The sequence below is a fragment of the Chaetodon trifascialis genome, chromosome 5 (assembly GCF_039877785.1).
Source record: "Chaetodon trifascialis isolate fChaTrf1 chromosome 5, fChaTrf1.hap1, whole genome shotgun sequence".
Taxonomy (NCBI): Eukaryota; Metazoa; Chordata; class Actinopteri; order Chaetodontiformes; family Chaetodontidae; genus Chaetodon; species Chaetodon trifascialis.
The window spans coordinates 13,986,376-14,013,191 of record NC_092060.1 but is presented as its reverse complement, the minus strand read 5'-3'; the positions used below and the strand labels follow the sequence as shown (position 1 = coordinate 14,013,191).

The window sequence follows — 26,816 nt, the reverse complement described above, 5'->3', positions numbered from 1 at the left end:
ATTTGGATCTGTTTTCTATTGCTTACACTGATTCTTATTCCCAGCGCAGGTTTAATCTCTGCACTCACAAAACTACCTATCTGCATTTGTTTGGGCCTATTCTTGTCAAAAATGCAAATTAAATTATTGGGAAATATTCATTCTGGTACCTTCATGTTTAAAGTTGTGTACTTCACTGTGTACAGGTACATTTTCTAACTTGAATGCACAGTATGCTGCAGGCTGCATTAAAGACTACCTTAACCAAAACGAGCTCATCATTGCATCACATGATTTTCCTGTATTATTCTTTTCATCTGTGATCTTGGACTGTACACTCTCGCATGTCAAACATGTAGTTTAATTTTGTGCTACATGAAAATCTGCATGGACGTTATCCCACGGATGCATGACGCACTGGCTGCCTTTTTCTAGAACACTCTGATTCATTTGCACTCCGTCTCACTGCGCCAACGTGTTCTTCCGCGCAATAACATTCGGAATTGGTTTATTTTGCATGATGCCATTAATAACGCATGGTCAGTAAGCAGCATTCCATGCCCGCGTGCTATGAACGACTATTTTACAAACAGCACATTTATTACACTTTTACACACGTTTCCTCGTGATGTCGATGCGCGGATCTAGTTTCTGTCAAAAATTAGTTCCACCCATTTCGCCATTTTATGTTCCATAAACGCTTTGTTGTGCCGAGAGAGCGAGCCTTAATTTTACAACAACACTCGAGCCAATGATAGTGAAAAGTGAGGTAGTTCAGCGAGATTAGATGATTGATCATTACCCAGCTTTAAACCGACCACTGGAATTTCTTTAGTACGCCCCGTACGAGGTACAGAAAATCAAAGGTTAGGTTAGCTACTTAGCTCGCCTGGCAACGTGTTTGCTGGCCGCAGCCGAAGAAAGACGACCGTTCGTCTTACATCTTTCTCTGAAACTGTTACCCACCAGAAGACACATTGACGACCACCGTGCAAGACACGAAGACTGAGGAGATGGCGACCTCAGTGGGAAACGTGGCTGATAGCACAGGTTTGTTGCCTCTGTTTAGTTAAGTAACGTTACAGTTGATGGCAAGTAACGTAGCAAGCGGTGAAGACGACCCCATGTCGTGTTGTAGTGCTAGGCGAGAGCCAGTGGTTAACATTAAAACCAGGTAAGCAGTTGCATTAGGCTTTCAACGATGCAGCATGTTGTCGCCTCACAAACCTGAGTGAGACGCCACTGACAAAGTGACTTTAGGCCAAGTTTATACCTCTGCTGTCCATGTTGCTTCGGTCTCTGGCCAATTGTCATGTAGCATGGTTAATATAATGTGAAGCAGATTATTCGTAACGGTTCTTTCTCTTAAAATGTCTTAAAAGGGTCAGTTTGACGACCACAAGCGTAAAAACGTTGTATTGACGTTAAATTATGGACCACTAATGGGAGTGTGACGTTTTCGTTAAGGGTTTTGTTTCAAAACGAGATCACAATATCGTTAGCTAACGCTAGCTAAGTTAGCTAACGTGTAGCCGGAGCGGCATCAAGATGCCGTTGTATTTCGGTTCTCACCGACTGACCGTAGAAAATGGCTTCCACTGTAAAAGACGTCACCACCTTTGGATATGGTAACCGTTATAAGTTACTATACGTTAATGGCCACTGACACAACGAGGGCCGTGTAGCGCCATGTCATAAAACCCATAACCATGATGCTTGGCGTAGATGCCCAAGGTTAAAGACTGTTTTCGAGTTTATCCTGACAGTGATCAGTGGGACTGATACCTGATTGTCGTGTTTAATGGCATTTTAACCGATGTCAGGTCTTTTATTATGATAATGGGATTTATGTAATTGAAACTACCGATATCCATCCTTGTTGCGCATCCGTTTTATGACGTAATGTATGAATGAACCTGATCTACTGCAATCTTAGTGTGTGCTGTGGCATTATGGCATTAGTTTGCAGGTGGGTGTGGACACGGTCTAACAACATCAAAAAGCTCCTATATCATCTTGCCACACCCTGAATGCATTGACCTTAAGGGATTCTGTTTGTTCATCTCAGAGTGATTTTACATCTGTATTAGCAAGACCCCTTTGAGAAAATATTAGAAAGATGTCAAAGAGAAAGATGTCAAGAGTTTAGTAATGAAAAGCAGAAACATTGGAGGATGGCTCACAATTAAATGCTTTCAATGTTAAATAAGAATTTACAGATACCTGCTATTTATGGCTGTGTGTTAATGAAATGTGACTTGGCAGCTGTACTGTGAAGCTTTTGATTCACCTCAAAATGAAGGTGTCACCAGCCGTTTGAATTCCTGCCAGTGCATCCCCCCACCCCCTGCTCCCACTGTTTGTTTTTGTTTTTTCATCTCATGCATTAATTTTGTTTCCAGATTTTTTATTATTTTTTGCTACAGTATGGGCTGTAACCCCGGTTTACTTTTATGTGAAATTGTATTTCACTAAATGCCTTACTGATTGACAAAAATTTAACGGTGTGCCAGGAAAGCACACCGCAGCTCTGAAAACTTTATTTATTAGCCATAACAAAGGTCTCTCAGTGAAGGTCTTGTTTGAAATCATTTTTGAATTGAAATGTTTAAAAATAAGTGTGTGGGAGTTTGCAGTTTCTTGTCCTAAAGGGAACTGCAGTAATTTTAAACCTGCAATTGCCAGTCTTTTGCAGTTATCTAAGCAATGCCATTCCAAGACAGCCTTGCATTGTATCATGCCTAAAATAAACATTAATTGGTATCTTTGAATAGATTATTGATTTTTAATCTAATCGTGACCCCAGGAATTAAAATCTGAATGTAAAATTTCCAAATATTGCTCATGATGATAGCACTTGGTCTCAGTACTCTCTTTATTTTACCCATAGGGGTTTTTTCAGTTGAGTTCAAATTGTTAGCCATTATTGACAGCATAGCCTTCATCATCTTTATTTTTTGTTTTCATTTGTCTGCTTTAATTTCTTCCATCACCTCTAACATGTTGTTCCCCCCCTTTCCTTCGGCTGTGTTGGTGCTCCAGAACCGACAAAACGTATGCTTTCCTTCCAAGGGTTGGCTGAGCTGGCGCATCGGGAGTATCAGTCAGGAGACTTTGAGGCAGCTGAGCGCCACTGCATGCAGCTGTGGAGGCAGGAGCCTGATAACACAGGTGTGCTGCTGCTCCTGTCCTCCATCCACTTCCAGTGCCGAAGACTCGACAGGTGAGGTGTGGGGGATAGGGGCTGACTCAATGCACACTGTGCATTGCATGTGGTGTGGAAGTGGCATAGAATAATGGGTCTTCTGTGAATTTCAGTGCTCACAGCTGGTCTTGGGAGTCAGGTGCAAGAGCTGAGCTCTCATCTGGAAATTCTGTTGCTTGGTTTAATCTCACTTTGCCCTCTTATGTTTCTAACGTGGTTTTGGTGGTGGCCACTCCCTTGCTTTGCAGGTGCCATGGTGAAGGTTTTGGTTCTTGCGAGTTGCAGGTTTAAATGTTTGATCTTCGTCACTCATACATATTCCTTCAGTGCTCCCAATGCCAGCAGTATACTCCAAACTAATTTGAATATAGTGTGTTTTTGTACCACTGTCAAGAGAAGCACTTAAAAAAACAGGCAGAAAATATGCAAAGAAATACTAAAAGTGTTGTTCTATACATGTCAACAGTTTGCTTAGAGATCTTTCATTGTTCGTTTAGTAAATTGTTCAGCAGTAGCTAGTCAAAAGCATTGCACTCTGTAATGATCAAAGCCAAATATAGTGCTTACTCATGACATTAAACAAACTTGACTTGTACTCTGGGGTGTAGATGCACCACTTGTCTGTGCAAACACACACAGCTTCATTTGGAGTATCCTGCAGCATGGTAATTACTTTACACAGTCGACCTTTAAACGATCGATTCTGTATGTTTGGACCTCAGTAAGATGGGTGTTGTACAGTCTGCATTAATGTTTGAAGGATATTCATTTCATTGTGTTGTTTAAACATTTACCCATATGCTTTAAAACAAGTTCCTCCATTTCACCACGAACAACGTGCTGCTGTCTCTGCACAACTACAACTACTACACACTCCCCTCAGGATTGTGACCATTCTGTTCCCTACAGGTCTGCTCACTTCAGTACCTTGGCCATCAAACAGAATCCCATGTTGGCTGAGGCCTACTCCAACCTGGGGAATGTGTACAAGGAGCGTGGCCAACTGCAGGAGGCCATAGAACATTATCGCCATGCTCTGAGACTGAAGCCAGATTTTATCGACGGATACATCAACTTGGCTGCAGCTCTGGTGGCCGCAGGGGACATGGAGGGAGCAGTGCAGGCTTACGTGTCTGCATTACAGTATAACCCTGTAGGTGACATGCCTTGTGTTGAAATCCTTAAAGAGTAACTTAATACCCTGCTGAAAAGCAGTGCTTTGTAGCCCTTTCTGGTTGAAAGTCTCAAGCCTATTTCAATCTGACCACACCCAGGATCACTGATAGGTGTGGTTTTTTGTGGTCAGAAGTGTGCTCTGTTGCACCTCTGTTGTTCCTGGAGAACATTTGAACTTAATTACAGCAAGGTGCAAAGTCAACCAGTGAAGGTCAGCAAAGACCAGAGTTTCAGGGGGTGTTATGTTGTCCTTTGAATATACTTAAACTTATTTGGAGGCAATTCAAATAGCAGTAAAATTAAAATGTTTGTTTGTTGTTTTTTTTCCAGGATCTTTATTGTGTACGAAGTGACTTGGGTAACTTGCTTAAAGCCCTTGGGCGATTGGAAGAGGCTAAGGTATGTTACAGTGGGTTGGCCTTTGTGTAGATGTGTTGTTTGTATTTTCGTTGTAGATTTTTCTTTCTTTCTTTTTTCTTTTTCTTGTCCATACATTTTTGTTTTTTGTGTCACACCACTAAGGCCATAGATGATTTTCCTTGTTCCTCTAACATTTTTAAGCCAATTCGAATCCTTACCCATCACCCCCCCTTGGCCAAATGAAGGGCAGGAGATGGTAGCTTTTTGTGACTTCTTGAAATCGCAGTGAGCTTCTCCCCCACAATTTAGTAAAAAGAAATATTGGCCTGGATTGATTTTCTTCTTTTTTTTTTTTTTTTTTCTTTAAACACAGTACACACATTTTCTGTTGATTACTTTTTAGGCAGCTTCATGTTTTTGGTTTCTTAGTGTAGGACATTTATTACATTTGTCCCCACCCTGTGTCACTCTAGTCCCAATGCCTTTTGCTTTACCCCGACCTTTTGCCAGAGGTCAGTCCCTCCCCTTTCAGGAAGAAAGGCTGGAGTTTTAAAATCATAAAGATGAATCTGTATTGTCATTCTTTGGACCTTGGCCCATGCATTTTCACATTGTTGATTTTTGGAGGGAAAATGCTGGCTCGGTCTTTGAAGAATATATGAACTGATGAGAAGCTAGTTTACCTTTGCAGTGCAAAAGATAAGATGGTTTCTAACCTAACCACGGTTCTCCAGTACGGTTTAGGACATGCCCAATGACAGGCTTTTTAGTATGAGTTTGCTGTCAGTACAGTTACTGCCAGCGTGTGACTGTTACACTTCACATTGTCCTTTTTAAACTTGCATCTATATGAGAGGGTTGGGGTCCCTGGGTTGGATCAAATCTGGAGATGTGGAGTTGTGCCACTGGTTACAGGCCATCTTATTTCGTGCTTGAGGGGGGGGGAAGGAGTGGGGAGGAGCATCAGGGAGTCACAAGCTCTCCTGCTCTGTCGCTCCACCCTCCCGCGCGCTCGCTGAGGATTGGTGGAGTGTGCGCGCTCAGAGCTGTCTTCCTGACCTTTCACCTCTGCACAGTGAGTGCTCAGGCACACCCCAACAGTGCTTTTCTGCACACATGCTGTAGTTTTGACAATGGTTGATGATGAAAATTTTACCGAGCTGGTTGTCTGTGCTGATATCCACTCCTATTGAATAGCATGTCAAACTGGGTTTAAGTGAGGTCATTCTCAAGTGCCTTGGTCCAAGTGGCGTCAGGCAGACAGCTCACAATCTGTACTCCACCACCTGCGTCAGATGCTGGGTTAGAAAGACAGAAGCAAGCGCAGCAACAGCGATGACTTCTTTATTTCAGAGCTGTGGAGGATTCTAGATACAAATAATTACACCACAGATTTTTCTCCCTATCCCATTGGCCAGGATTCAAGAAAGCAGGCCAGGATAAAGAAATCAAAGTTTCAAAGATATTTCATGAAAATGCTAAAATATTAAAAGAAAAGCAATGATTGATACTTGTTCCCTTTTCCTTCAAATATGTAATATTCCCAAAGAAATGGGATCAGTTCATTTGGGCAAGATCAAGCCAGTAACTGCCCTCCTGTAGTCTGAAATGAAAACCGAATTGATGGACAACCGGAAGCCTGACTATATTTTGCTGATAAACTGAACACATCAAAGCCTTTCTTCCCTCCCAGTTACCCTCAAGGCATTTCTTTTGTTTTTTTGAAATGAAACATTCATTGCATGAACGAGAAAACTAAGAATAGTTTGTTTTTATGTTTGTTGTGATTTGGAAGAAACCAGTTTTTTTTCCATATTAAAAAAAGAATGTATTGTTTGAAAACTTTTACTAACGATCTTGTTTTCTGATTTTGTCTCTTTTGGTTTTTTCCACAACTGATATTGTTATTTAGAAGGTTTCAGGTGGGTGACACTATTCCTGCGTAGGTGCCTGGCGGAAAGGAACACTAGGGCAGCCTCAGTCCTCTCCTCTTCTTCCAGCCAGCTGCGGCCACCACTCTGACAAAGTCCAAAAATATGGTAACGGGTTTGTAACTGCCAACAAAAGAAAAACCACCTCACTTCATGCTTGAGCTCCTCTGTCTTGTGGCTTCCTTTGAAGACCAAAAGAAAAAAAGTAACTTAACAAATGACAGTAAGCATTTCTTAAAATATGCTATACTAATTTCCCAATTCTGTATTAAGTAAAAAGAAACTTGGATTTGGAAGCAATAATCGTGAAAATCAAGTAAGATCCCTCTAACTCTTACATGTTGTTTATTTTTTCCTATTTTGTTTTGTTTTTCCTTCTTTATTTGGAGTTGCAGCGTTCTGATGATGCAGATAGTGCGCTGTGAGTCTGCAGTAGCGCAGGGGCTGCGCAGCGATACCCTCCAAGCAACCAAAAAGGCGGCAAGCGCAAGCATGCGAACCCCATACCCCTCAATCCCTTTGGCCTGTTGGTTGCGGACCTCTCCCCGCTCACAACCAGCCTCGCTCCCAAATGCACCCACATCTCAGACATGATTGGCTTCTGATATTTTGACATGAAATTCAATAATAATTCGATGACAGATGGCTGTTTAGTATTTATTGGCTATGTATTTCCAAAGCCCCCTTGTCTTAGATATCCCTTTGTAGCCACTGGTTGATTCGTCAATCCCCCACAATGCCCCCCCCCCCCCCCCCTTTGTTCTGAGATACTTAATGGGTGCTGTGTGTGTGCCAGTCTGGTGCTGCAGTTGTTCTGCCAGGGGTTGTTGGTCTGTAGCTGTCTCACCTGGCCATTCAGCGGGCGCAGCAGCGAAGCATTGACCTTTGCCAGGAGCAAGGTCACGCAAGCAGCATTATATGGTGCAATGTGGTTGTGGTGGCAAAAGAAACACACAACGCGCGCCTGCGTTTGTTGCGCATGCATTACAGGGACCATCACTTGCACGAACTGTCCAACATCCTAGGTTGTGAGATTATGCCCACATAAACTACACAGCATTCATACAAATATATATAAAACTTTTATAGATATATATATATATACAGATCTTAATATTACAGTTACTACTTTGGGTTTGAACCACAGAACCAGTTAGTGTTGATACTTTACAGGACAGCACAGATTGTGCCTAATGTGGGGACCACTGCATTTGTTAAGAATGTGGTCATAACTGAAGGATGAGGGCTTTAGTGTGGGGGTTGGTTGGATCTGCGCAGCGTAGGAAAAAGCAATGCAGCTTAGCGCGGCAGACTTGAGCGCACACGAGCCCATGCTGTAGACTCACTTTTTGCCATGATGGAGGGTAGTCACTAATTTTGCTTTCTCTGCCCTTTTTGTTTTTTCTTACTTTTATTCTCAATCTATTTGTTTTTATTTTACAATCCCTTGCCCTCCCCTCTACATACTATACCTCCCCCATTCTACCTCTTCTCCTCCTTTCCTGTGGTTTTTCATTGTAAACCCACTGAAGGCTTGTTACCTGAAAGCCATTGAGACTCAGCCCAACTTTGCAGTGGCTTGGAGCAACCTGGGCTGTGTGTTCAATGCCCAGGGAGAGATATGGCTGGCCATACACCATTTTGAAAAGGTCAGCTGCATAATGTTTTGTAAAAATTTATCCACCCTATTACTTTTTGTCTCGGTATATTCTTCTGTTGTTTCATGTTTATTAAAGCTCTGTCTCAATTTTTAGGCAGTGACCCTGGATCCAAATTTCCTTGATGCATACATAAATTTAGGAAATGTTTTGAAGGAAGCTCGCATCTTTGACAGGTGAGTGTGAATCATGACATGGTAAACAGTATGATACTCCCTTTGAACATTTGTGTCTAATCCTTTGTTTTTTAAAATCCACACCCTGTGTGGAAAGTTGAATGAGTCAGGAACTTAGTCAATTCTGTAACCTCCTTGACTGAGTTGATCACTGGAGTTGTGTCTTCACATAGACTTGTTTAGGCAGGGCGAAATTTGCTGCATCTACAGACCTGCCATCATGGGCAGGGCTGTAACTCGCCTGCTGAAACAGTGGTTTTATGTTCAGCAATGTATTTGTACCAGTATGCAATGTCCTCCAACATTTGTGAAGTTATGGATCTTAATTTGTGTACAATCCTGCTGTTACACTGATAATGCCCTTAATGGCTTGTTTAAAAAGATGAGAACTATTACAGTTTCAAAGTTTGGCAAAATATTGATCTTGAGGATAACTTGTGCCTGCACCTTATCCAATGTTTCCAGAGCTGTGGCTGGATACCTAAGAGCCCTGAGTCTCAGTCCAAACCATGCAGTTGTCCATGGAAACCTGGCCTGTGTCTACTATGAGCAAGGCCTGATTGATCTGGCTATTGACACCTACCGTCGTGCTATTGAACTGCAGCCCCACTTCCCCGATGCCTACTGCAATTTGGCAAATGCCCTGAAGGAGAAAGGCAATGTAAGGCAGTACTATGTGTATCCCATCTCAGTCATAAATACCAAAATCTTGAATTAACATTGAAGGTTACTTAAAATTCACTTTCAGTGTCTTTCCCAGGTGTCTGAAGCAGAAGAGTGCTACAATACTGCCTTGCGTTTGTGTCCAACCCATGCTGACTCTCTTAACAATTTAGCCAATATCAAGCGGGAGCAGGGCAACATCGAGGAGGCGGTTCAGCTCTATAGGAAAGCACTGGAGGTGAGTAAGGATTTAATGTTTTCTGTTGATCTGTTTTAACAAGACCATCATGATTTCTAAATGTAAATGTGAGCATATCTCTTGTGAGCTGCTCTTCTTAATAACCCTTTTTGTTTTCCGTTAGGTGTTCCCGGAGTTTGCAGCGGCTCACTCTAACCTGGCCAGTGTCCTGCAGCAGCAGGGTAAACTCCAGGAGGCACTCATGCACTACAAGGAGGCCATCAGGTTTGTAAACTATACTAAAGGTACCTGCTGACTTAGTTTATAATAACGTGGCCGTGTTCTTTTTTTCAGTCTTTTGTAAGTGGTCGCAAGTCAACTGACACAAGTTAGATTTGGGTATACAGGTATGTGGTGTTTAAACAGTTTTCCTCTTTGAATGTAGAATCAGCCCCACATTTGCTGACGCCTACTCAAATATGGGCAATACACTGAAGGAAATGCAAGATGTACAGGGAGCGCTGCAATGCTACACGCGTGCCATCCAGATCAACCCTGCCTTTGCTGATGCTCACAGCAATTTGGCCTCTATCCACAAGGTAGGACTAACTTTTACTCCCTTATTTTTTGCAGTTATGACAACTGATTGGTTTCAGAATTGTCATATCACCATAGCTCTGGACCTACCTCCAGGTTGCTTGGAGTGCTGCATGCTTCAGTATACAGCTGTAATGACCCAGCAGCTCAAACAGCAATGAAATCCCAATTATTTTCTCTCAATAAAACTCAGATGACAATTGTACCTGTCTAGAAAAAAGTAGGAGTTAATCAGTAACAGACAACTGACTGATTGTTTCGTGTTAGTTAAAATCGCATATGTAGGATTGCACTTTATTCCTGTGTCAAGCAACTGATAATGGACTTCTTTCAGGGAAGGGATCGTTGCAATATTACTGTCTTCAAATGACTTTTTCTTTTTAATTGCTGACCACCTAGAATGTATTGCTGTCTTTGTTTCTGCGATTTCATGCATTTTTATTTTGTATTGCAATGTGTCTCTTGACTATTAGGATTCTGGAAACATCCCAGAGGCCATTGCATCTTACCGTACAGCCTTGAAACTCAAGCCAGACTTCCCTGATGCTTACTGCAACTTGGCACATTGCCTGCAGGTTGTTACATGCTCATGTCTTTGTCAAATATTTACAGTACATGTAATAGTCATTTACTTTTTGCTGCTGGTGAATTACAAGTTCATTTTCTAACTTATTCCTGTCACTCGGTCAGATTGTGTGTGACTGGACAGATTATGATGAGCGGATGAAGAAGCTTGTGAGCATTGTGGCTGACCAGCTGGATAAGAACCGCTTGCCTTCAGTGCACCCACACCACAGCATGCTATATCCACTCTCTCACGGCTTCCGCAAGGCCATTGCAGAGCGCCATGGAAACCTTTGCCTGGACAAGGTACACGCACTGATCAAAGCAAGTAAACTTTAATTTGTTTTTGGGGGGGTTGGGTGGAAGGTGGCTGGTGATGGCAGTGGCTGTCTGCAGGGATATGGGGAAGGTAAGGGATAGCAGAGACGCTGGATATATTCTTTGTAGAAAAAGAAGTGAAAGCTGGTGGTGAATGGGTTGCTTGCAGGGAAGAGAGTATGGTATAAGGTTGGACATGATTTTAGATGAATCAGTGGTTGTTTTTCACTGTTCAGTATTCGTCCACCATTGTTACAATGAATGTAACTCAAACTAAAATTGTCTCTTTTGCTATAGTTGTAAGCTTACACTCTTGTTTATTCCACAGATCAATGCACTGCACAAACCTGCTTATGAGCATCCGAAGGATCTGAAGGCCAGCGGTGGACGTCTGCGTGTTGGTTACGTCAGCTCTGACTTTGGCAACCACCCGACTTCCCACCTGATGCAGTCCATTCCTGGAATGCACAATCCTGAGAAATTTGAGGTATGTCCATAACTATTACAATTTTAATTAACTCTAAAAATGATAAACTTGACCTGACAAGTGTATGTAGTGCTTATTACAGTGTGTGCTCTTTAAGTAAATGATACATGGGGTTGACTAAAATCGTTGACAATTTCTCTGTATATTTTATACTCTAAGTCTCCCATTCATTTTTTTACTCTCCAAGGTGTTCTGCTATGCGCTCAGCCCTGACGACAGCACCAACTTCCGTGTGAAAGTGGTAGCAGAGGCTCATCATTTCACAGACCTCTCACAGGTAACCTGGAGTTGCTTCTTCATCAGTATCAGTATATTTGTTGTCTGTTAACCTTAAGGCTGTGAAATTTTAACCGACCGGTCATTTTAAAAAAAAAGGGGCTGTTGTATGTGATTTCAAAAACAATTTTTACTGAAACTGTCACCTCTCTCCTCCAGATTCCTTGCAACGGCAAGGCAGCTGATCGTATTCACCAGGATGGAGTCCATATTCTGGTCAACATGAATGGATACACCAAGGGAGCACGAAACGAGCTGTTTGCCCTCCGCCCTGCGCCTGTTCAGGTGAGCGCTGCATATGATTTCTGATTGACACAGTTGTATCATGGGGATAAATGTCACCTGTGCAAGTACATAACTGCCCTTCACAGTCATATTAGTCTGATCTGTTGATAAGAGTAAAACAAAATGTTAGCAATGGACTAATGATTGTTTATTTCTACCCATTCAACAGGCAATGTGGCTGGGTTACCCTGGAACCAGCGGGGCGCCCTTCATGGACTACATCATCTCTGACAAGGAGACGTCGCCTGTTGAAGTAGCCGAGCAGTATTCTGAGAAACTGGCCTACATGCCCAATACTTTCTTTATTGGAGACCATGCCAACATGTTCCCTCACCTCAAGGTTTGTCCATCCTCACATTGCTCAGCTGAGCATCTTGTTTAATCCTCAGAACCCAAAGCGGTTACCAGGCGTTTCCACATGCTTTAGATATTGAACTACTCACATTTTTACCACCTCTGCTTCGAACTTCTGTTGTCGTCCGCTCTCTGTAGACAAGGCCTGCACATCAGTTGAACTTTCACTGAATTCTGTACACATGACTGTTGTTGTCCGTCTAGTCAGTCAAAGCTTCCCAGTTGTGCTGAACATCACAGAATTTAACATTTTTGATTAGATCTGATTTAAGGGAGACACAGAATAAAGCGGTTTAGATGAAATAGCACTATTTTAAACTTAAATTTGTGTATGTGATACATGATCCGTTCATGGACAGCTGGAAATTTGACAACCCTGTGATAATTATTGTTTTTAGTTTCTGGCTATGATAAATGGAATAATTTTGAATTTATTTTAAGAAACATGCCTTTCAAAGCTGCTGGTGGGCTGTAGGGTTTTAAAGTTTTTTGATGATTAACATTTGTTTTCTTTGATCCACAGAAAAAGGCAGTGATTGATTTCAAGTCTAATGGACACATCTTTGACAACCGCATTGTTCTAAACGGTATTGATCTGAAGGCCTTCTTGGACAGTCTGCCAGATGTGAAAGTGATAAAGGTATGAGAATTCCTTAACCTTGAAAAGCAAGTTGTTGTTTTGGGTGTACTGTTGACCAACCAGTGAGTTTTGTGTGAGGCACTATAGTTAGGTTTTGGACCTGTAGGTGGTAGTGTTTGACCATTTGTTAATTTTATATCGATGTTGAGTCTCAGTGACAGCAGAACACAACAATGACTTAGTTTGTCATTTTTGTCCTTGGGGTATGTTAATGAGAAATTCCACATTGATATCTGAGTCAGATAAGAGTTTCTATGATAAAATCATTAAAATATGTTAATATGCAGTGCAGTCAAAAATTAGCATTGGAGAGGGACTTGGAGTTGAACCATAATTTAAAAGTTGAAATTATTCACTGTGACTAGATGAAGTGTGACAACAACCAGGACTCTGCCGGTGACACAAACGGAGCTCTGTCCATGCCTGTAATCCCCATGAATACAGCGGCCGAAGCAATCATCAACATGATCAACCAAGGCCAAATCCAGGTTACAATAAATGGCTTCACTGTCAGCAATGGCCTGGCCACCACACAGGTATGTCTAACGTGGATGCGCTTGTCTATGTAAATTCAAATCTTCAGGGTTGTCACATGCGTACAAAACATCTATCGCAGAAACAAGGCAAGACCAACAATTCAATTTAGCTTGCTGCTTTTCCAGATCTTTTCAGCAGATGAGGTTTTAGTCCCTGAGATTGTGTCCTCACAGGTATGATGTCTTTATTTAAGTAAGGTGGAAGCACAGAACTGTTGGTGAGGGAAATGGTGGCACCAGGGATTTGCTGTACAATTTATGATACTGTCATGACTTCCCAGACAGCATGTTGTCACCAGTTGGTTTGGGGGTTCAAACAGCAAAGAAGCTGTCACACTTAATAAAGCTTTAGAGCAAAAGCATTGAGGCTGCTCCCCCCCCTAAGAAACACTGTTCTCTCATTTATTTTAGATCAATAACAAAGCTGCCACTGGGGAGGAGGTGCCACGCACAATTGTTGTGACAACCCGCTCCCAGTATGGCCTGCCAGAGGACTCCATCGTCTACTGCAACTTCAACCAGCTCTACAAGATCGACCCCCCTACCCTTCAGATGTGGGCCAACGTAAGTTAGACACACTTGGTTATAACAACTCCTTCAACTCTGCATTTAAAATATAAAAATAGTATTGCTGGATTTCTTAGGATCTGATAAAAATCTGTGTGAAAACTCTCCTCTTCCTGCAGATCCTGAAGCGTGTGCCCAACAGTGTGCTATGGCTTCTTCGTTTCCCTGCTGTTGGCGAGCCAAACATCCAACAGTACGCTCAGAACATGGGCCTGCCTGGCTCTCGCATTATTTTCTCTCCTGTGGCTCCCAAGGAGGAGCATGTGAGAAGGGGCCAGCTTGCTGACGTTTGCCTAGACACTCCGCTATGCAATGGCCATACCACGGGCATGGATGTCCTCTGGGCTGGAACACCCATGGTGACCATGCCAGGTTAGAACACGAGACATCACAAATGGTCTTATTTATTATGATTTTTATAAATTGGTGAAAAGTGAATGCTGCTATTTAATTGTAAACCTCTCTAAAGGTGAGACCCTTGCCTCCCGCGTGGCCGCCTCACAACTCAACTGTCTGGGCTGCCCTGAGCTAATAGCCCAGAGTCGCCAGGACTATGAGGACATAGCAGTCAAACTGGGATCTGACATGGAATAGTAAGTAGAATTTGATCTGACTTTTGAAAAAACATTCTTGCAAAGAAAAAGTCTGACCATTTTATTTTTCTCCTGTAGCCTGAAGATGGTCAGAGCACGTGTTTGGAAGCAGCGAATCTGCAGCCCTCTTTTCAACACCAAGCAGTACACAATGGACCTGGAGAGGCTCTACCTGCAGATGTGGGAGCACCATAGCAATGGCAACAAGCCAGAACACCTGGTCCAGACAGTAGAGACCAGTGACAATGCCTGAACTAGAAGCACGCAGATTTCTTTTGCTGTAATACCCCAACCATGTCCAGCCATCAATTTCCACTCCAGCCCTCACCCTGAATGATTGTCTCCATCTCTATCATTTATTATAATGGAACTCTTTATTTGTAAAAGAGCCGACAGATGTACACATTTATCCTCCATCACATTTGTCATTGCATCACACATCTGCATTTCCTGAGCCAGATCGAGCCTGAGACTTTCAGGCACCTCCTCTGAGACTCTTGTCCTAAAACACAGTATATTAGGTGAGCATGAGAGGATTGTGGATGCCGTGCTTACCCCTTTAGTACTTGGATCAGTGGATTTCCTTTTCTCCTGTCTGTGTGCATACAGGACTAATTGCAGCTTGTGGAGGGAATGCCCAGCCATCATTATTTGTTGATCTATTTATAAATGGATTAAGAGTGTTGTGTGTTTTTAAAGGACAATGTTGCACCAAGAAAATTGTAACTCTGACTTCAGTTTCATCAGCTTTAACTTGGAATTGCGAAATATAGGTTGCAGCTGCTCTTTAGTTCGTCTTAAGCTGTTATTAAATTACTACAATGCGTAGATGTGCAAGTTTTGAGGAATATGGTCTAGATGGAGACTTCTTCCCCCGCACCAAATGCCAACTTTTATTAATTTTGTTAATATCAAGGAGTCAAGGAGTATGTTCAGTAGCTGTTGTCCTGTTTGATGTCACGCCATGCTTGTAAAGATGATTGGACAAAGCTGGAGAAAGGAGGTTCAGTTAGATTGAAAGGGCCGAAATTTAAGTTTAGCTGTCAGAGCTGTTAACATTGTTTTTTAATCACTCAAACCAGGAACGGCCTAGGTAAGTATTTTCTAAGCTGTTTGTCTTTTTGTATTGTCCGTTAACTGTATGCTGTCAATGATGCCACAAGGCTCTCAACATAATTAAAAAAAAAAAAATAAAGATGGCAAAACTCTGTACTGTCTTTCCCGCTCACTTGATTCAGCTCCTGTTAGAAACAATAAAAAGTTGAAGCCAACCTTTGTCTCCTTGCTTTGAAAGCTAGCATAGGATTGTAGGATTGGTGGTCAGATGTTGCAGCACTTCAAAAATACAGAATGATACTGCAGTAGATTTTGACTTATTTGAATGGAGAAATTGAGTTAAAACGTTTCATTACATTTTCAGACACACATGCTCTCCATTGATACTAATGTTATTCATGATTCTTGAACATGTCGGAATGGAAAAGACCATTCACGGAGCATGTATTCATATCATCTACTTAAGTAAATGTAGTAATATCACAATGCCAAAAATAGTTGCTACAGTAAAAGTTCATTGTGATGTTGCTTGAGCTAATTTTAACCAAAAGACCACTAGGTAAATCTGTAAACAATATGTTTCACAAATAGTTTTTATGATTTCCCTGCAAAAGAGGAATAGCGTAGCATTTAATACAAATACTCAGTACAAGTACCTCAAACTTGAATGGGACAATACTGGAATAAGCGTATGTCGATGCGGTGTGTTCGTCTTGAATCCTTAAGGTAGCGGTCCCCAACCACTGGACACATGTCAAACTGCTCGTCGCGGTGACGTTAAACGGTATGAGTAAAAAACAAACGTCTCTGGAGAGCTTCTTCGGAAAGGGGAAAAAGCCAAATGATGAGACAGAAGAAGAAGAGCCTACAACTCCCAAGAAAAGAAAGCTTCATTTAAGAGACAATATCACCAGTCCTACTTAAAATACGGGTTTATTGCTTCAGGTGATTCTCACGCACCAAGCCCGCTCTGTGTGATGTGTGGCTCGCAAATGAGGCAGTGAAGCCTTCCAGTTGAAGAGAAACAAGCGCAGGGCTCCCACTAATTACAACAACCACCTTCAGGGTAATGGTGAGCTGTATTTTGAATAATTTGTTGTATTTGTTTCTATGCCGGTCCGGTAAATTATTGCTTTACATGAAACCTGTCCGTGTCGCAAAAAGGTTGTTGACTGCTGCTTTAAGGCGCTCGTCAGTGTGCGTGGACGGGACGTCATCGCGTCATCTCTGTCGTCTCAAGGCGCCGCCTGCGTCCTTTGAAGCCCACCCCGATTGGTCGACTGTTTTGTGACAACTTCCGGTGTAATGGAGCACAAGATTTGAAATTGCTTTCGCATAGTTCCATCAGCACCTGTGTCTCTTGTTTACAACAAAAGCGTGGTCGGTAATGTTTCAAGTGAAATATGTTTGAAAGACTTTTCTACGCGAAGTTCATACAATGCGTACTAACAAAAGACTGACTAGGTTTCAGAAAGTTAATTCGAGTCCAAACATATTTAGCTAGCAAGTTCTCGCTAACGGTAACGTTAACGTCAACGTTTCTCGCTTCATTAAGCTATGTGGCTTTAGTTCCTCTTGTTGAGTTTTGCATCAACAGAAAAGAAACGACTGGCTAATTGAAAATCATCTGTCTTTACTCTGTGGTTTTATTGGCAGTTTGTTGTTTTATAAATGATAGTTTTTACGTTTGCCCGGACTTTAAATATTAAATGACGGCCATGTTGCCTTTTGCCACAGCAGAGAGTGAACAATGAATGATAACACCAGCAAACTGTTTGCAAGAGTTGCTCAAAGGATGGGATGGGCTGATAAGGGAGGACTGGATACAGCAGAGAAAAAGGTTTGTTGCACCCTTCATTAACCTGCAATCAGTACCACGTTACTACCATAGACAATTAGTTTTTTTTGTTTTGTTTTTTTTGATAACTACTGAACTAACCTTGCCAATAAAGATGTATGTCTTTGGTTTAGACCAGCTCACAAACAAATGTTTAAATATAAAGCAGTAACAATCAGTTGCAATATTGTTTTTAATCGATTGACACCTAATTAATTAATCAGTTAATAACTTAATTAATTAATTTAGGAATTTCCCCTCATGGGACTAATAAAGGAATATTGAATTGAATCTGCAACTGAGAGTGGATCTATTATTTTAGTCATTTGCTGGTTCCACCTTCTTAAATGTAAGGATTGGATGATTTTTATGTTATATATCATAGCAAACTGAATACATTTGGATTTTGGTCAAATCAACAATCTTAAATGTTGGGGATGTTTATATAAATTATAATGGCAGTCTGTCTGTCTTTATGGTTCCTAGCTGCTAAGTACAATTGACAAGACTCCTCATGCTGCCACCAGTGGCCATCGATCTGTGGTTCAAGCAGCCTCACCCCTCCAACTTGACCTCTCTGACAGTGAAGATGATCCAGAGAAGGAGAACCAGGACTCCAAGGGCAGCGCTTACAGAAACAAGCCTTTGATCGAGTCTAGTGACGATGACTTTGACCAGTGTGAGTTCAATTGTGTGAATATTGTATTTTGTCAGATTGTGTGACTAAGTTTGCAAATAAATTGTTCCTTTGTACTCTAGTTCTTGTAGGAAGGACTCCGCTGAAAGCTAAACCTGCCTCACAGAAACCCTGTAGTGCTGCAGAGAAAGGCGGGTATGAAAATTGAGTGGACTGAACATGTTTTAATGAAGAAATGCATTAATCTTGTTTCCGCTTTAAATTTTACCTCCCGCTTGTCTCATCAAAGTTTTGCTCATGGTTTCCCTTCTTTTTTTTAAGTTCAAATTGCCTTGTGGTGAGCTCGGACGATGACAGCAATTTCGAGACATGTAAGTAGCCTTTTTCTGCTGGGCACAGTTGTCTGTATCTGTAACAACTGACCATGAATCAAATTCTAACATCTGTTGGATTATGAACATTTTCACACTGTAACGTTTTCCTCTCACATATCCACATTTTGCGCATTGAAGTTCTGCACCGAGTGAAAACCGCTAATACCAAGCCAAAGAAAATATCAGAGAGTGGGAGTGAAGATAGGTGAGTTTTTGATATGTTATTTCCTCCAAATGCATCGTCATTGTCTGGAAAGGTTTTGAAAACTGTTTGTTTTACCTTTGTTTACTCCAAAGCCTCAAAAACTTCATAGTAGATGACTGCTCACCAGATGATGACTTTATTGAGACAAAGACAACCTTTAAAGGTAACTTTGAATGACCTTACCAGTACTGATGTTTTACTATATTTCAAAGAAAAGCAACACAACTGTGAGTGTGTAACAGTGATGATTTGTGCCCACGGTTTTGCAGTGCCTACGAAGAGCTGTACTCCAGCAGCCCATCGTCCACTGAGGAGGCCACTGTCTCACTGTGACTCCCCAGTCTTTGTCAGTGACAGCGATGATGAGGATGATATTGTGGTCAAGAGCACTTGGAGGACCCGTCACTCAAAGCCTGCACCAAAGGCTGACATTGATAATGCTTGTCTGCGTGAGAAAGAGGAGAGTTCACCATCGCTGCCTTTCTCTTCTCCCTTTTCTCTTCCTCTCCGCAAAACTCAAACATCACTGGCATCTCCCAGACGCACCCTTTCAGCACCGTCTAATCTGGATGAGTCAGAAAGCTCTGACGAGGAGTTCACATCCCTGCTGGAGAGACTGAAAAAGAAAAACAAGCTCATTGGAACTTCATCCTCACCCAGGAACACCCACGGTAACTTTTATTTGGATTGTCGTATTCCAACAGTCCCTACCTGTTGTTTTCTTCTAGTTGTGAGGCTGATATCTGCCGTTTTTGTTTTTGTTTTTTTTTGTTCTTCAATTTAGAAAGCAGCAAGGAGCCTCCTGTGTCAGTTCCTCCAGTAAAAGGATTCACAACACCAGCCTCTAAATCTGTCAGGGAAACACCTCTGCACATGAAGACGCCAGGAAAATCCAGCATCTTGAAGCCTGTAGTCAGTCAGACAGAGCCCAGACACGGCCCCACCAGCAGGTTCGTCAGCTGTAACAGATCATTACAGACTGTAAGAGTCTAACAGAGTGAAATAAAAAACAGATAAAACAGACTAAAAAGGCAAACCAAAGATAAAAATTATGACAATGAAATACAATAAATTAAATGTAGATTGACATATTAGGACTTATTGTGTAGTATATATGTCTTTAAGCAGCATTTATATCTCACTAACACAGTTTGTCTTTCATACACTTTTAGTTGTTAGTTCACCTTGTTTTTTCCCTTCCAGGGTCGCATTATGTAAGACCCCCGGGTGCTTCTTACAGTCCCTATCAAACCCTGGCACCAGCTATGGCCAGAAGTTTAAGCAGAACAAGGAAGAGCTCACCAGCAGACTCTATCAGCTGTACAACACTAGTGTGTTTGACAATAAGGTGATGAACGACAGTTTTTCTACTAATGCATTTAGTTTTTAGAATCCTCTGATTTTCAGTGCATAAATATTTAATTGTTTACTTGCTTTGTTAACATATGTTTTGTTTATTCCCTGTCTGATATGACTTCTAGCTCCCCGTCGATATGTCAGTGACTTGGAATAAGAAGATGCGGAAAACGGCCGGGTACTGCATCACAGGGCGGGAGCGAGGTGGAGGGAGCCGTTATGCTCGCATTCAGCTGTCAGAGAAAGTCTGTGACTCTGCAGGTAACGCTTGAGCAAACCACACAGAATAAAGTAATGAACTGTGTCTGCTTTGAAGTCCCAGAGTGTAAATATGTGATGTCATGCATAGTAAAACTGTCAATGTATATTCACATCTAATTGCATGTCTTCGTCACTTTCTCATTGTTGCGTCCTCCTAGACCGTCTCAGGGACACACTGATTCATGAGATGTGTCACGCTGCAACCTGGCTGATTAATGGTGTACAGGACGGTCACGGGAACTTCTGGAGGCTCTATGCTCGCAAGGCCACAGTGGCACACCCCGAGCTGCCCATGGTCACCCGCTGCCACAGTTACGAGATCAAGTATAAATTCCAGTACCAGTGCACCCGCTGCCAGAATACGTACGTCCGACTGATTTCAGATGAGTCAAAACCATCAATCTTGTCTCGTTCTTTATTATTCACCTTGCATTTACAGACTACTGTGTTAATCTTTGCCACGATTCTTCACAGGATCGGGCGTCATTCCAAGTCACTGGACACGCAGAGGTTTGTGTGCGCCCTCTGCACAGGACAGCTGGTCTTACTGACGCCTTCCAAGCCACGTGCACCCACACCTTTTGCCAACTTTGTCAAAGAGAATTATGGCACTGTACGACAGGAGCTGGTGGGACAAAGCCACGCAGAAGTGATGCGTAAACTTAGTGCCGACTTTGCCTCAAAGACTAAACTCGGTCAAAGCTGAGATGCTGAGGCTCGCTGTACTTGGACTTAGCTGCACAACCACAGGAAATACCTCTGAAATACGTCAGTCAACTAACTGACGTTAGTGAGCAGCTGTGATTATTAATATTGAATCTTTTGATTTTCTTATCATTTCTGTATTTTTCAGTCTGTTTATAGACTGAATCAGTTGTGACTGGAAGAACTGAGCCTCAACACCAAGTTCATGTTCCTGTGTGTGTGTGTGTTTGCGTTCACTGATTGGTGTGTGTGTGTATGTGTGTAGATGTTATCGGTGGTATCTAATACAGACCGAAGGTCAGTTTCTTAAGGACCAAGGTAAACATGAGTTAATCCATTGTTTTTACATGTATATGTATTTGACTGGTTTGATCTTCCTGTTGGGCATTTTTTAAATAAAGTTTAAATGTCTGATTGTTTAAGTGGACATTTGAGTTCTTTATGTGTGCATATCTGTATGCAAACACATCAAAGTTACACACCCTAATTTCTTGTATTTTTCCATACCAAGGGCCTGCTTTAGTCCAGTTTTGAAGCATCTTTCTAAGTTTTTTACAGAGATATGGTAATGTGTATGGGTGAGAGTGGAAGGCGCTACGTTTTCCATCACTGAGCCTCTGCTGTCAGGCAAATATTGACATGTAGAATACAATTCTGTACAGGTGTATTAATACTGTACCTTTTGTATAAATAAGTGAATGCAATCCTGATGACAAACACTAGTTGTTGACACATCAATGACCACAGGGGTGAGGTTTTGAGGCCTGAGGTCTGACACGTTGACATGGTGACGCTGAGTAAATGGACAGCCTGTAATGTTGGCACGTAACTGGGAGATTCAGTCGGAATCAGCCATCAGAATGAAACTGACTTCAGACCGTGTGTCTGCTGCCACATCGTGCTGGAAATGCTGAAGAGAGAAGAGCAGCTTTGAAACCACACGAGAGTGAGAGTGTTATATGTTTTTCCCCTTTCAGATGAGGTAGCAAAGATCTTTGGTTGGCTTTTCAGCTGCCTTGGTACTAATGACTTGTATTTCTCTTATTAGGAAACAGGACTGTGTGTCATGCATATCCACTGCAATATGACAACGCTGGAGAGCCAGGCGCAGATCAACTCCACCACCTTCCACCTGGTGAAGATGGTCAGCATGTGTGTGAGCTGCACCTTGAACACCTTACTCAGTGTTCCTTTACTCCTGCTCATCACGCGCTCCCCGTCCCTCCTCAGACACACTCGCTTCCTACTCCTCACACACCTCCTCTTGTGTGACAACCTCCAGGTACCGTAAACACACACTTTTTGACTTTGGACGGATTTTTATGAGACCGTTCAAGCATGCCTTTTCTTAATAACTGAGACGATGATGATGATACGCCCTTTGACTTTTGAGCTAAACTATTCTCATTATTGCCATTTCAGCAGCTCCTCTGGACAGCCAAAGCCGTTCTCTTGAGATCCAGGGAGGGTATACCTGTGGCCCAGTGTCTGATCTTCTGTGCTGCCATCCAGACCTGCTCACTGGTTTGTAAAACACGTATTATAATCATTCAATGCATTTTTTTTGGTCACACTGAGCTTTGATTTACAGTTACAGTAGAGATTACAACTCTTTTGGACATGGATGGGTAATGAGATGAGATCCATTCTTAATGCGCAGTGATGGGGGACAAAATCAACAGCTGGTTCTGTGTAAAAATAGTAAACCAACACTAATATGAGGTTATATTTGTCTTTTCAGTGCAAAAATTCCCTCTTTTGAATTTCTCTTTGAATCGTTTTGAATCTTTCTGTATTTCCTTGCTGAGCTCTGGTGGAGGGATGCTAACAAAAGACAGAATATTGTACCAAAAATACAGCTTTTTCAACCACTTTTGCATTAGGACTGTGGATTTCTTAATCCCATCTCTTACATTGAAACTGAAACACCTATTCACCTATTAGACCAAAGGACAGCCTTTTTACAAACGCTGTGACCTCCTCCTCCTAAAACCTTGACATGATGGGCAAGAGCCAAAACTGAGGGTTGCATCTACTTCATGTCTTCCCTTCCTCTGTGCAGGTGGACCTCTTCCTGAGCACCGCTCTGGCCGTGGATCGCTTTGTAGCTGTCAAGTGGCCCCTGCGCTATGAGTTCTTGATGTGTCCTCAAAGGAAGAGAGCAACTGTTGCAGCCATGTGGACCTTATCGGCTGTGGTCACCGGTGTGGCTCTGTGTATCGGCCTCAGCACCATCCAGGTCAATTTTGCCTCTCCCCGCTGTCGACCTCTCATCCTGAGCCCCTGCCTGTCAGGGACATCGGCTCTGGTGCTGTATTGCACCATTGGAACCGCTGTGTTGGTGCCTCTGTGCTTTCTGACCATCCTCGGGTGCTTCTGCCTGCTCTGCTGGGACATGCATGCAGGACTGCTCTGCACCAATAGAGCTTGTGTGACCCTGACTCTCCAGGTAGCTCAGACCGTTCTCTTTTCTGTTCCTGTGGTCATGGACAGCTACCTGATCCCTGGCTACCTGCACGGCGATGCTTTTGATATAGCAGCCACAATCACCTACAACCTGGGGGTGTCGCTCATCCCTCTGGTCTATGGCTATCGCTCACGGGAGCTGCAGCAAAGAATACGACAGGCTGCACACAGGAAGAAAGTCAATGACCAAAGTTAGTCATTCAGTCTGATAAACATGTGTTTGACAATTGTCCCCTGTGCTGCCTGAATGAGAGGAGCAGTATCTTCCCATTCGGCACAGTGGGCTTTCCACGTTTATTGCATCACACCTTAAATTTACTTGTTTGAATTAGTGAGGTTGGTTGCGTCAGCATGCTGTGGGAAGGCAGCAGCACCTTGCTGTAAGCTGTTTGCATTTCAGCTACAAACAATACGTGTTTTATTAACATCAGTAGAATCAAATGAAGCATTAATGATGTGCATAAGAGATAAAAAGCAGAGTCATGCTGTTCAAACACTGATGACTACAAGACACACTGATGCGTATAATAATGGCAAATAAAAGACAGGACGACTTGCTTCAATATGTTTCATTTGTACCTTCAACACTTATATGATATATATCTACTCATCAAAGTCACTATGCATTATACAAAACATTCAAGAATGCAGGGGGATAAATACTCAATGCTACAAGAAAAACACACACACCATCATCATATTTTTAAGACAGTGGGAAGGCGTGCAGGTCAGAGAGGTCGGGCAGCTTCCCTGATTGTGATGACCGCCCCTTTCAAGAGGCACAGGCACAAATCCACAGGTAGCACTGAAGTGAGACAGCACTGCCCCATCATCAGCGCATAACCATCTGCTCACATTGTACATTTCTCTGGAGGACCAGCATAAAAGAGCCAGGACATGAAACTCTGGAGGTATCCGCATAAACCAAACGATCTACAGATGGATGAAGCTTAATGCACACACTGTATTATTAAACAAAGCATTGGAATGTACTGTGTTTGTCACTGCATTGACGTAGGCACTGAGAATTTCTTGACAACAAATAATATAGATATTCCAAATAATATTCTGGGTGTATTCTTCATAAAAGTATGCAGCATTCCAAACAAGAAAGAGCTTCTCTTCCTGTTTTTGGCAACTGTAATGTAGATTATCATGTAAATCAAAGGAGGATAATTTGGCATTTGAGCAGACTTTGTGCTCAAGTCTTAAATGATTTCCTTTCAGTGTAGTATGTGACAGTTAGTGGAAACGTATGGCACAACACAATAACAAGGGTTCTGAGGATTTTTGAGACAGAAGTAGATTCACGAGCAGCATCACATGTACAACCACCGCTGGTTCCCTCGACATCACCAAGCCTGATGACATGCACTTCCTTCAGTACAGGCAGGTTTTCTTCATAATGCGCAGGAACTCCTGCTGGTTCACTTCTCCGTCTCCATCCCTGTCTGCTTCATCTATCATCTCCTTCACAAACACACAACATGAGAGGAGGTGAAAAGAAGAGCGGAGGTACAGAGGAGGCAAGTCAAGCCAGTTTGATGTTATTCACGAGCAGACGGTGTGTCGACACTGACGCATTCATGCATCTGGATGTTGTTTTATCACATAGTTATGTGCTATACCTGCAGCTCTTCATCTGTGAGGTTCTCCCCAAGCTCTTTGGCTACTCTCTTCAGATTTTTGAATGAGATCTTGCCCGTCTCGTCGTCATCGAACAGGCGGAAAGCTTTCAGGATCTCCTCCTTGGAGTCCTTCTCAGCCTAAAATCGGAGAAGATGGAGAGTTGTTTTGCCACACTGCGAAGGACAGATGATGGAACAACCACTTCTTAACTCAAAGAAATGTGGCCAGAGTTTGAGTGCCAATGAGCAATACCAAGTCAATGGGAAATCTAAATGGGGCTGATTAGGTTGTGGACATTCTGCAGTCTGTAGGACGAAACCAACTTGCTCGAAGTGAAAGACAAATGGAAGACAATGCCAACGCACACACACTATGTTTCTTGTCGTACAGTAGATTACTACCATTTTCTGTGTCATGACAGCAAGGAAGTCAGCAAAGGAGATTTTCCCTGTACCATCCTTATCCACTTCACCAATCATCTTCTTGATCTCCTCTTTCTTCGGCTCAAACCCCAGAGCTCTCATGGCAACCTGGCACAGTGTGAGAAAGGTGGAGAGTGAGGCACGCATAGAAAACTGCCACCCCCACCCCGCCGACACGTGTTGATTGCAATCAGTTTTTGAGCACTTTTACCTTGAGCTCCTTGACATCGATGTACCCGGATCCATCGGTGTCAAACAGCTCAAAGGCCTCCCTGATCTCCTGCTTCTGCTCCTCGGTCAGCTCTGGTTTGGGGGTGGTCTTCTTGCGAGGAGGTGGCACAGGACCCTGCAGGGATGGTCTCTTGGCACTGGTCGCCTGGTGGGGACACAGGAGGGGAGGCAGAGGCAAAGAAAAATTAGAAATGGTTGCAAACACATGAGCAATCACGTCTATGATGACATCAGAGTCAGAGAGGTTTCTATAAAACCAAACAGCTGTTTAATGGAATAAAGAGTGATGGAAATATCCGTCACATGTGGCTCAAATGCAGCATAACATAGATTTAGGTTATCATGAAACATATGTACTCACCATCAGTTCTTGTATACCTGATTGACAAAAAGAACTGCAGATCTATTAGGCAATCAATGTTTTCCTAAGGGCTACGAAGCCATTTAGGGAGGAGGAGGAGAAGATGATGAAACGGTTTACACTTCACATCAGGTGCTCGCATTAACCGTTTACTGACACTGAGTGTGAAATAGTTTCTTATTCCTCAAAACCGTGTATTTATTTCGCGGGAACAGCCGCCAAAGGGTGCAGAAAATAAACGATAACTAGCTAACAGACACAGGTTTTGCTGCTCAGCTGCCGCTGTCATGGAGCTCATTCGTTTGATTTGTTCACCCTTTGTGTCAGCAGACGAGACGATTGTTTATGGACATCGAAGAACTACAGGAGGAACTGAACAGGCACACACGGTAATAGATACCAAACGCTCCAGTCGGGCAAACGGCTGATTGGTTGCTGAGGATCACGGGGCACGACACGATCAAAAAATTCACCTGGATTTTCTTTTTATAGAAAAGAAAGAAATCATATAGAGACGGAGTTATAGAGAATACCTCATTATAATAAAAAGGTAATTAGAATAAAATAATAAGATAATGATTATGTAATAAAAGTTCTTATATTCCTATGATATTATGTTCTCAAATGCTTTAACTCTATTTTGATACTATTTTTTTTCTTTTACTTTTGTTATTATCCGTTTCTCACGGTAGTATTAGTAGTATTTTTTTCTTCTGTTACACGTTCCTCCTTC

The 26,816-nt window shown here is 42.4% G+C and overlaps 4 protein-coding genes across 14 annotated transcripts; 3 read left to right on the top strand and 1 right to left on the bottom strand.

Moving 5' to 3' along the window:
- Positions 1 to 632: 632 nt before the first annotated feature.
- LOC139331495 (UDP-N-acetylglucosamine--peptide N-acetylglucosaminyltransferase 110 kDa subunit) lies at positions 633 to 15,812 on the top strand. 11 transcript variants are annotated; one of them, XM_070962980.1, is made up of 22 exons: positions 633 to 1,029; positions 3,052 to 3,202; positions 4,094 to 4,337; positions 4,691 to 4,759; positions 8,184 to 8,300; positions 8,406 to 8,485; positions 8,951 to 9,146; positions 9,246 to 9,386; positions 9,511 to 9,611; positions 9,772 to 9,925; positions 10,397 to 10,498; positions 10,614 to 10,793; positions 11,134 to 11,292; positions 11,480 to 11,569; positions 11,728 to 11,853; positions 12,023 to 12,193; positions 12,731 to 12,847; positions 13,213 to 13,383; positions 13,795 to 13,947; positions 14,070 to 14,322; positions 14,420 to 14,543; positions 14,622 to 15,812. In XM_070962980.1, the coding sequence occupies exons 1-22, from the start codon at positions 993 to 995 to the stop codon at positions 14,794 to 14,796; spliced, it is 3,111 nt and encodes a 1,036-aa protein (XP_070819081.1). In that variant the 5' UTR covers positions 633 to 992; the 3' UTR covers positions 14,797 to 15,812. The 11 variants fall into 11 exon arrangements, with proteins under 11 accessions (XP_070819081.1, XP_070819080.1, XP_070819077.1 ...); XM_070962979.1 differs by having other exon boundaries at positions 643 to 1,029; positions 9,234 to 9,386; XM_070962976.1 differs by having other exon boundaries at positions 661 to 1,029; positions 3,022 to 3,202.
- A 1,100-nt stretch (positions 15,813 to 16,912) lies between these two features.
- Positions 16,913 to 21,393, top strand: gcna (germ cell nuclear acidic peptidase). Its single transcript, XM_070962927.1, has 13 exons — positions 16,913 to 16,979; positions 17,337 to 17,439; positions 17,923 to 18,115; positions 18,196 to 18,268; positions 18,395 to 18,444; positions 18,586 to 18,652; positions 18,745 to 18,815; positions 18,922 to 19,323; positions 19,437 to 19,602; positions 19,856 to 20,000; positions 20,134 to 20,269; positions 20,428 to 20,632; positions 20,744 to 21,393. Exons 2-13 carry the CDS (start codon positions 17,350 to 17,352, stop codon positions 20,973 to 20,975), a joined length of 1,830 nt encoding a protein of 609 aa, XP_070819028.1. The 5' UTR covers positions 16,913 to 16,979; positions 17,337 to 17,349; the 3' UTR covers positions 20,976 to 21,393.
- Positions 21,394 to 22,040: 647 nt separating this feature from the next.
- On the top strand, positions 22,041 to 23,636 carry LOC139331042 (olfactory receptor 1E1-like). Its single transcript, XM_070962300.1, has 3 exons — positions 22,041 to 22,256; positions 22,397 to 22,498; positions 23,037 to 23,636. The coding sequence occupies exons 1-3, from the start codon at positions 22,041 to 22,043 to the stop codon at positions 23,634 to 23,636; spliced, it is 918 nt and encodes a 305-aa protein (XP_070818401.1).
- Positions 23,637 to 23,994: 358 nt separating this feature from the next.
- cetn2 (centrin, EF-hand protein, 2) lies at positions 23,995 to 26,392 on the bottom strand. Its single transcript, XM_070963298.1, has 5 exons — positions 26,084 to 26,392; positions 25,703 to 25,867; positions 25,471 to 25,599; positions 25,069 to 25,206; positions 23,995 to 24,910 (listed from the first exon to the last, which is right to left on the bottom strand). The coding sequence occupies exons 1-5, from the start codon at positions 26,084 to 26,086 to the stop codon at positions 24,821 to 24,823; spliced, it is 525 nt and encodes a 174-aa protein (XP_070819399.1). The 5' UTR covers positions 26,087 to 26,392; the 3' UTR covers positions 23,995 to 24,820.
- Positions 26,393 to 26,816: the final 424 nt, after the last annotated feature.

Excerpts from the sequence above, each read along its gene's own strand:
- cetn2 (XM_070963298.1), bottom strand. Across the intron at positions 25,600-25,702 it reads TCGATGTCAAGGAGCTCAAG|GTTGCCATGAGAGCTCTGGG; the intron begins GTAAAAGTGCTC and ends ACACTGTGCCAG. Across the intron at positions 25,207-25,470 it reads CTGTCATGACACAGAAAATG|GCTGAGAAGGACTCCAAGGA; the intron begins GTAGTAATCTAC and ends CTCCGATTTTAG.
- LOC139331042 (XM_070962300.1), top strand. The coding sequence starts at position 22,041 with ATGCATATCCACTGCAATATGACAACGCTGGAGAGCCAGGCGCAGATC. Across the intron at positions 22,257-22,396 it reads TCTTGTGTGACAACCTCCAG|CAGCTCCTCTGGACAGCCAA; the intron begins GTACCGTAAACA and ends TTGCCATTTCAG. Across the intron at positions 22,499-23,036 it reads CCATCCAGACCTGCTCACTG|GTGGACCTCTTCCTGAGCAC; the intron begins GTTTGTAAAACA and ends TCCTCTGTGCAG.
- gcna (XM_070962927.1), top strand. The coding sequence starts at position 17,350 with ATGAATGATAACACCAGCAAACTGTTTGCAAGAGTTGCTCAAAGGATG. Across the intron at positions 18,116-18,195 it reads TGACGATGACTTTGACCAGT|TTCTTGTAGGAAGGACTCCG; the intron begins GTGAGTTCAATT and ends TTTGTACTCTAG. Across the intron at positions 20,270-20,427 it reads GAAAGTCTGTGACTCTGCAG|ACCGTCTCAGGGACACACTG; the intron begins GTAACGCTTGAG and ends GCGTCCTCCTAG.
- LOC139331495 (XM_070962973.1), top strand. The coding sequence starts at position 993 with ATGGCGACCTCAGTGGGAAACGTGGCTGATAGCACAG. Across the intron at positions 11,854-12,022 it reads TCCGCCCTGCGCCTGTTCAG|GCAATGTGGCTGGGTTACCC; the intron begins GTGAGCGCTGCA and ends CCCATTCAACAG. Across the intron at positions 12,848-13,212 it reads CAGATGTGAAAGTGATAAAG|ATGAAGTGTGACAACAACCA; the intron begins GTATGAGAATTC and ends CACTGTGACTAG.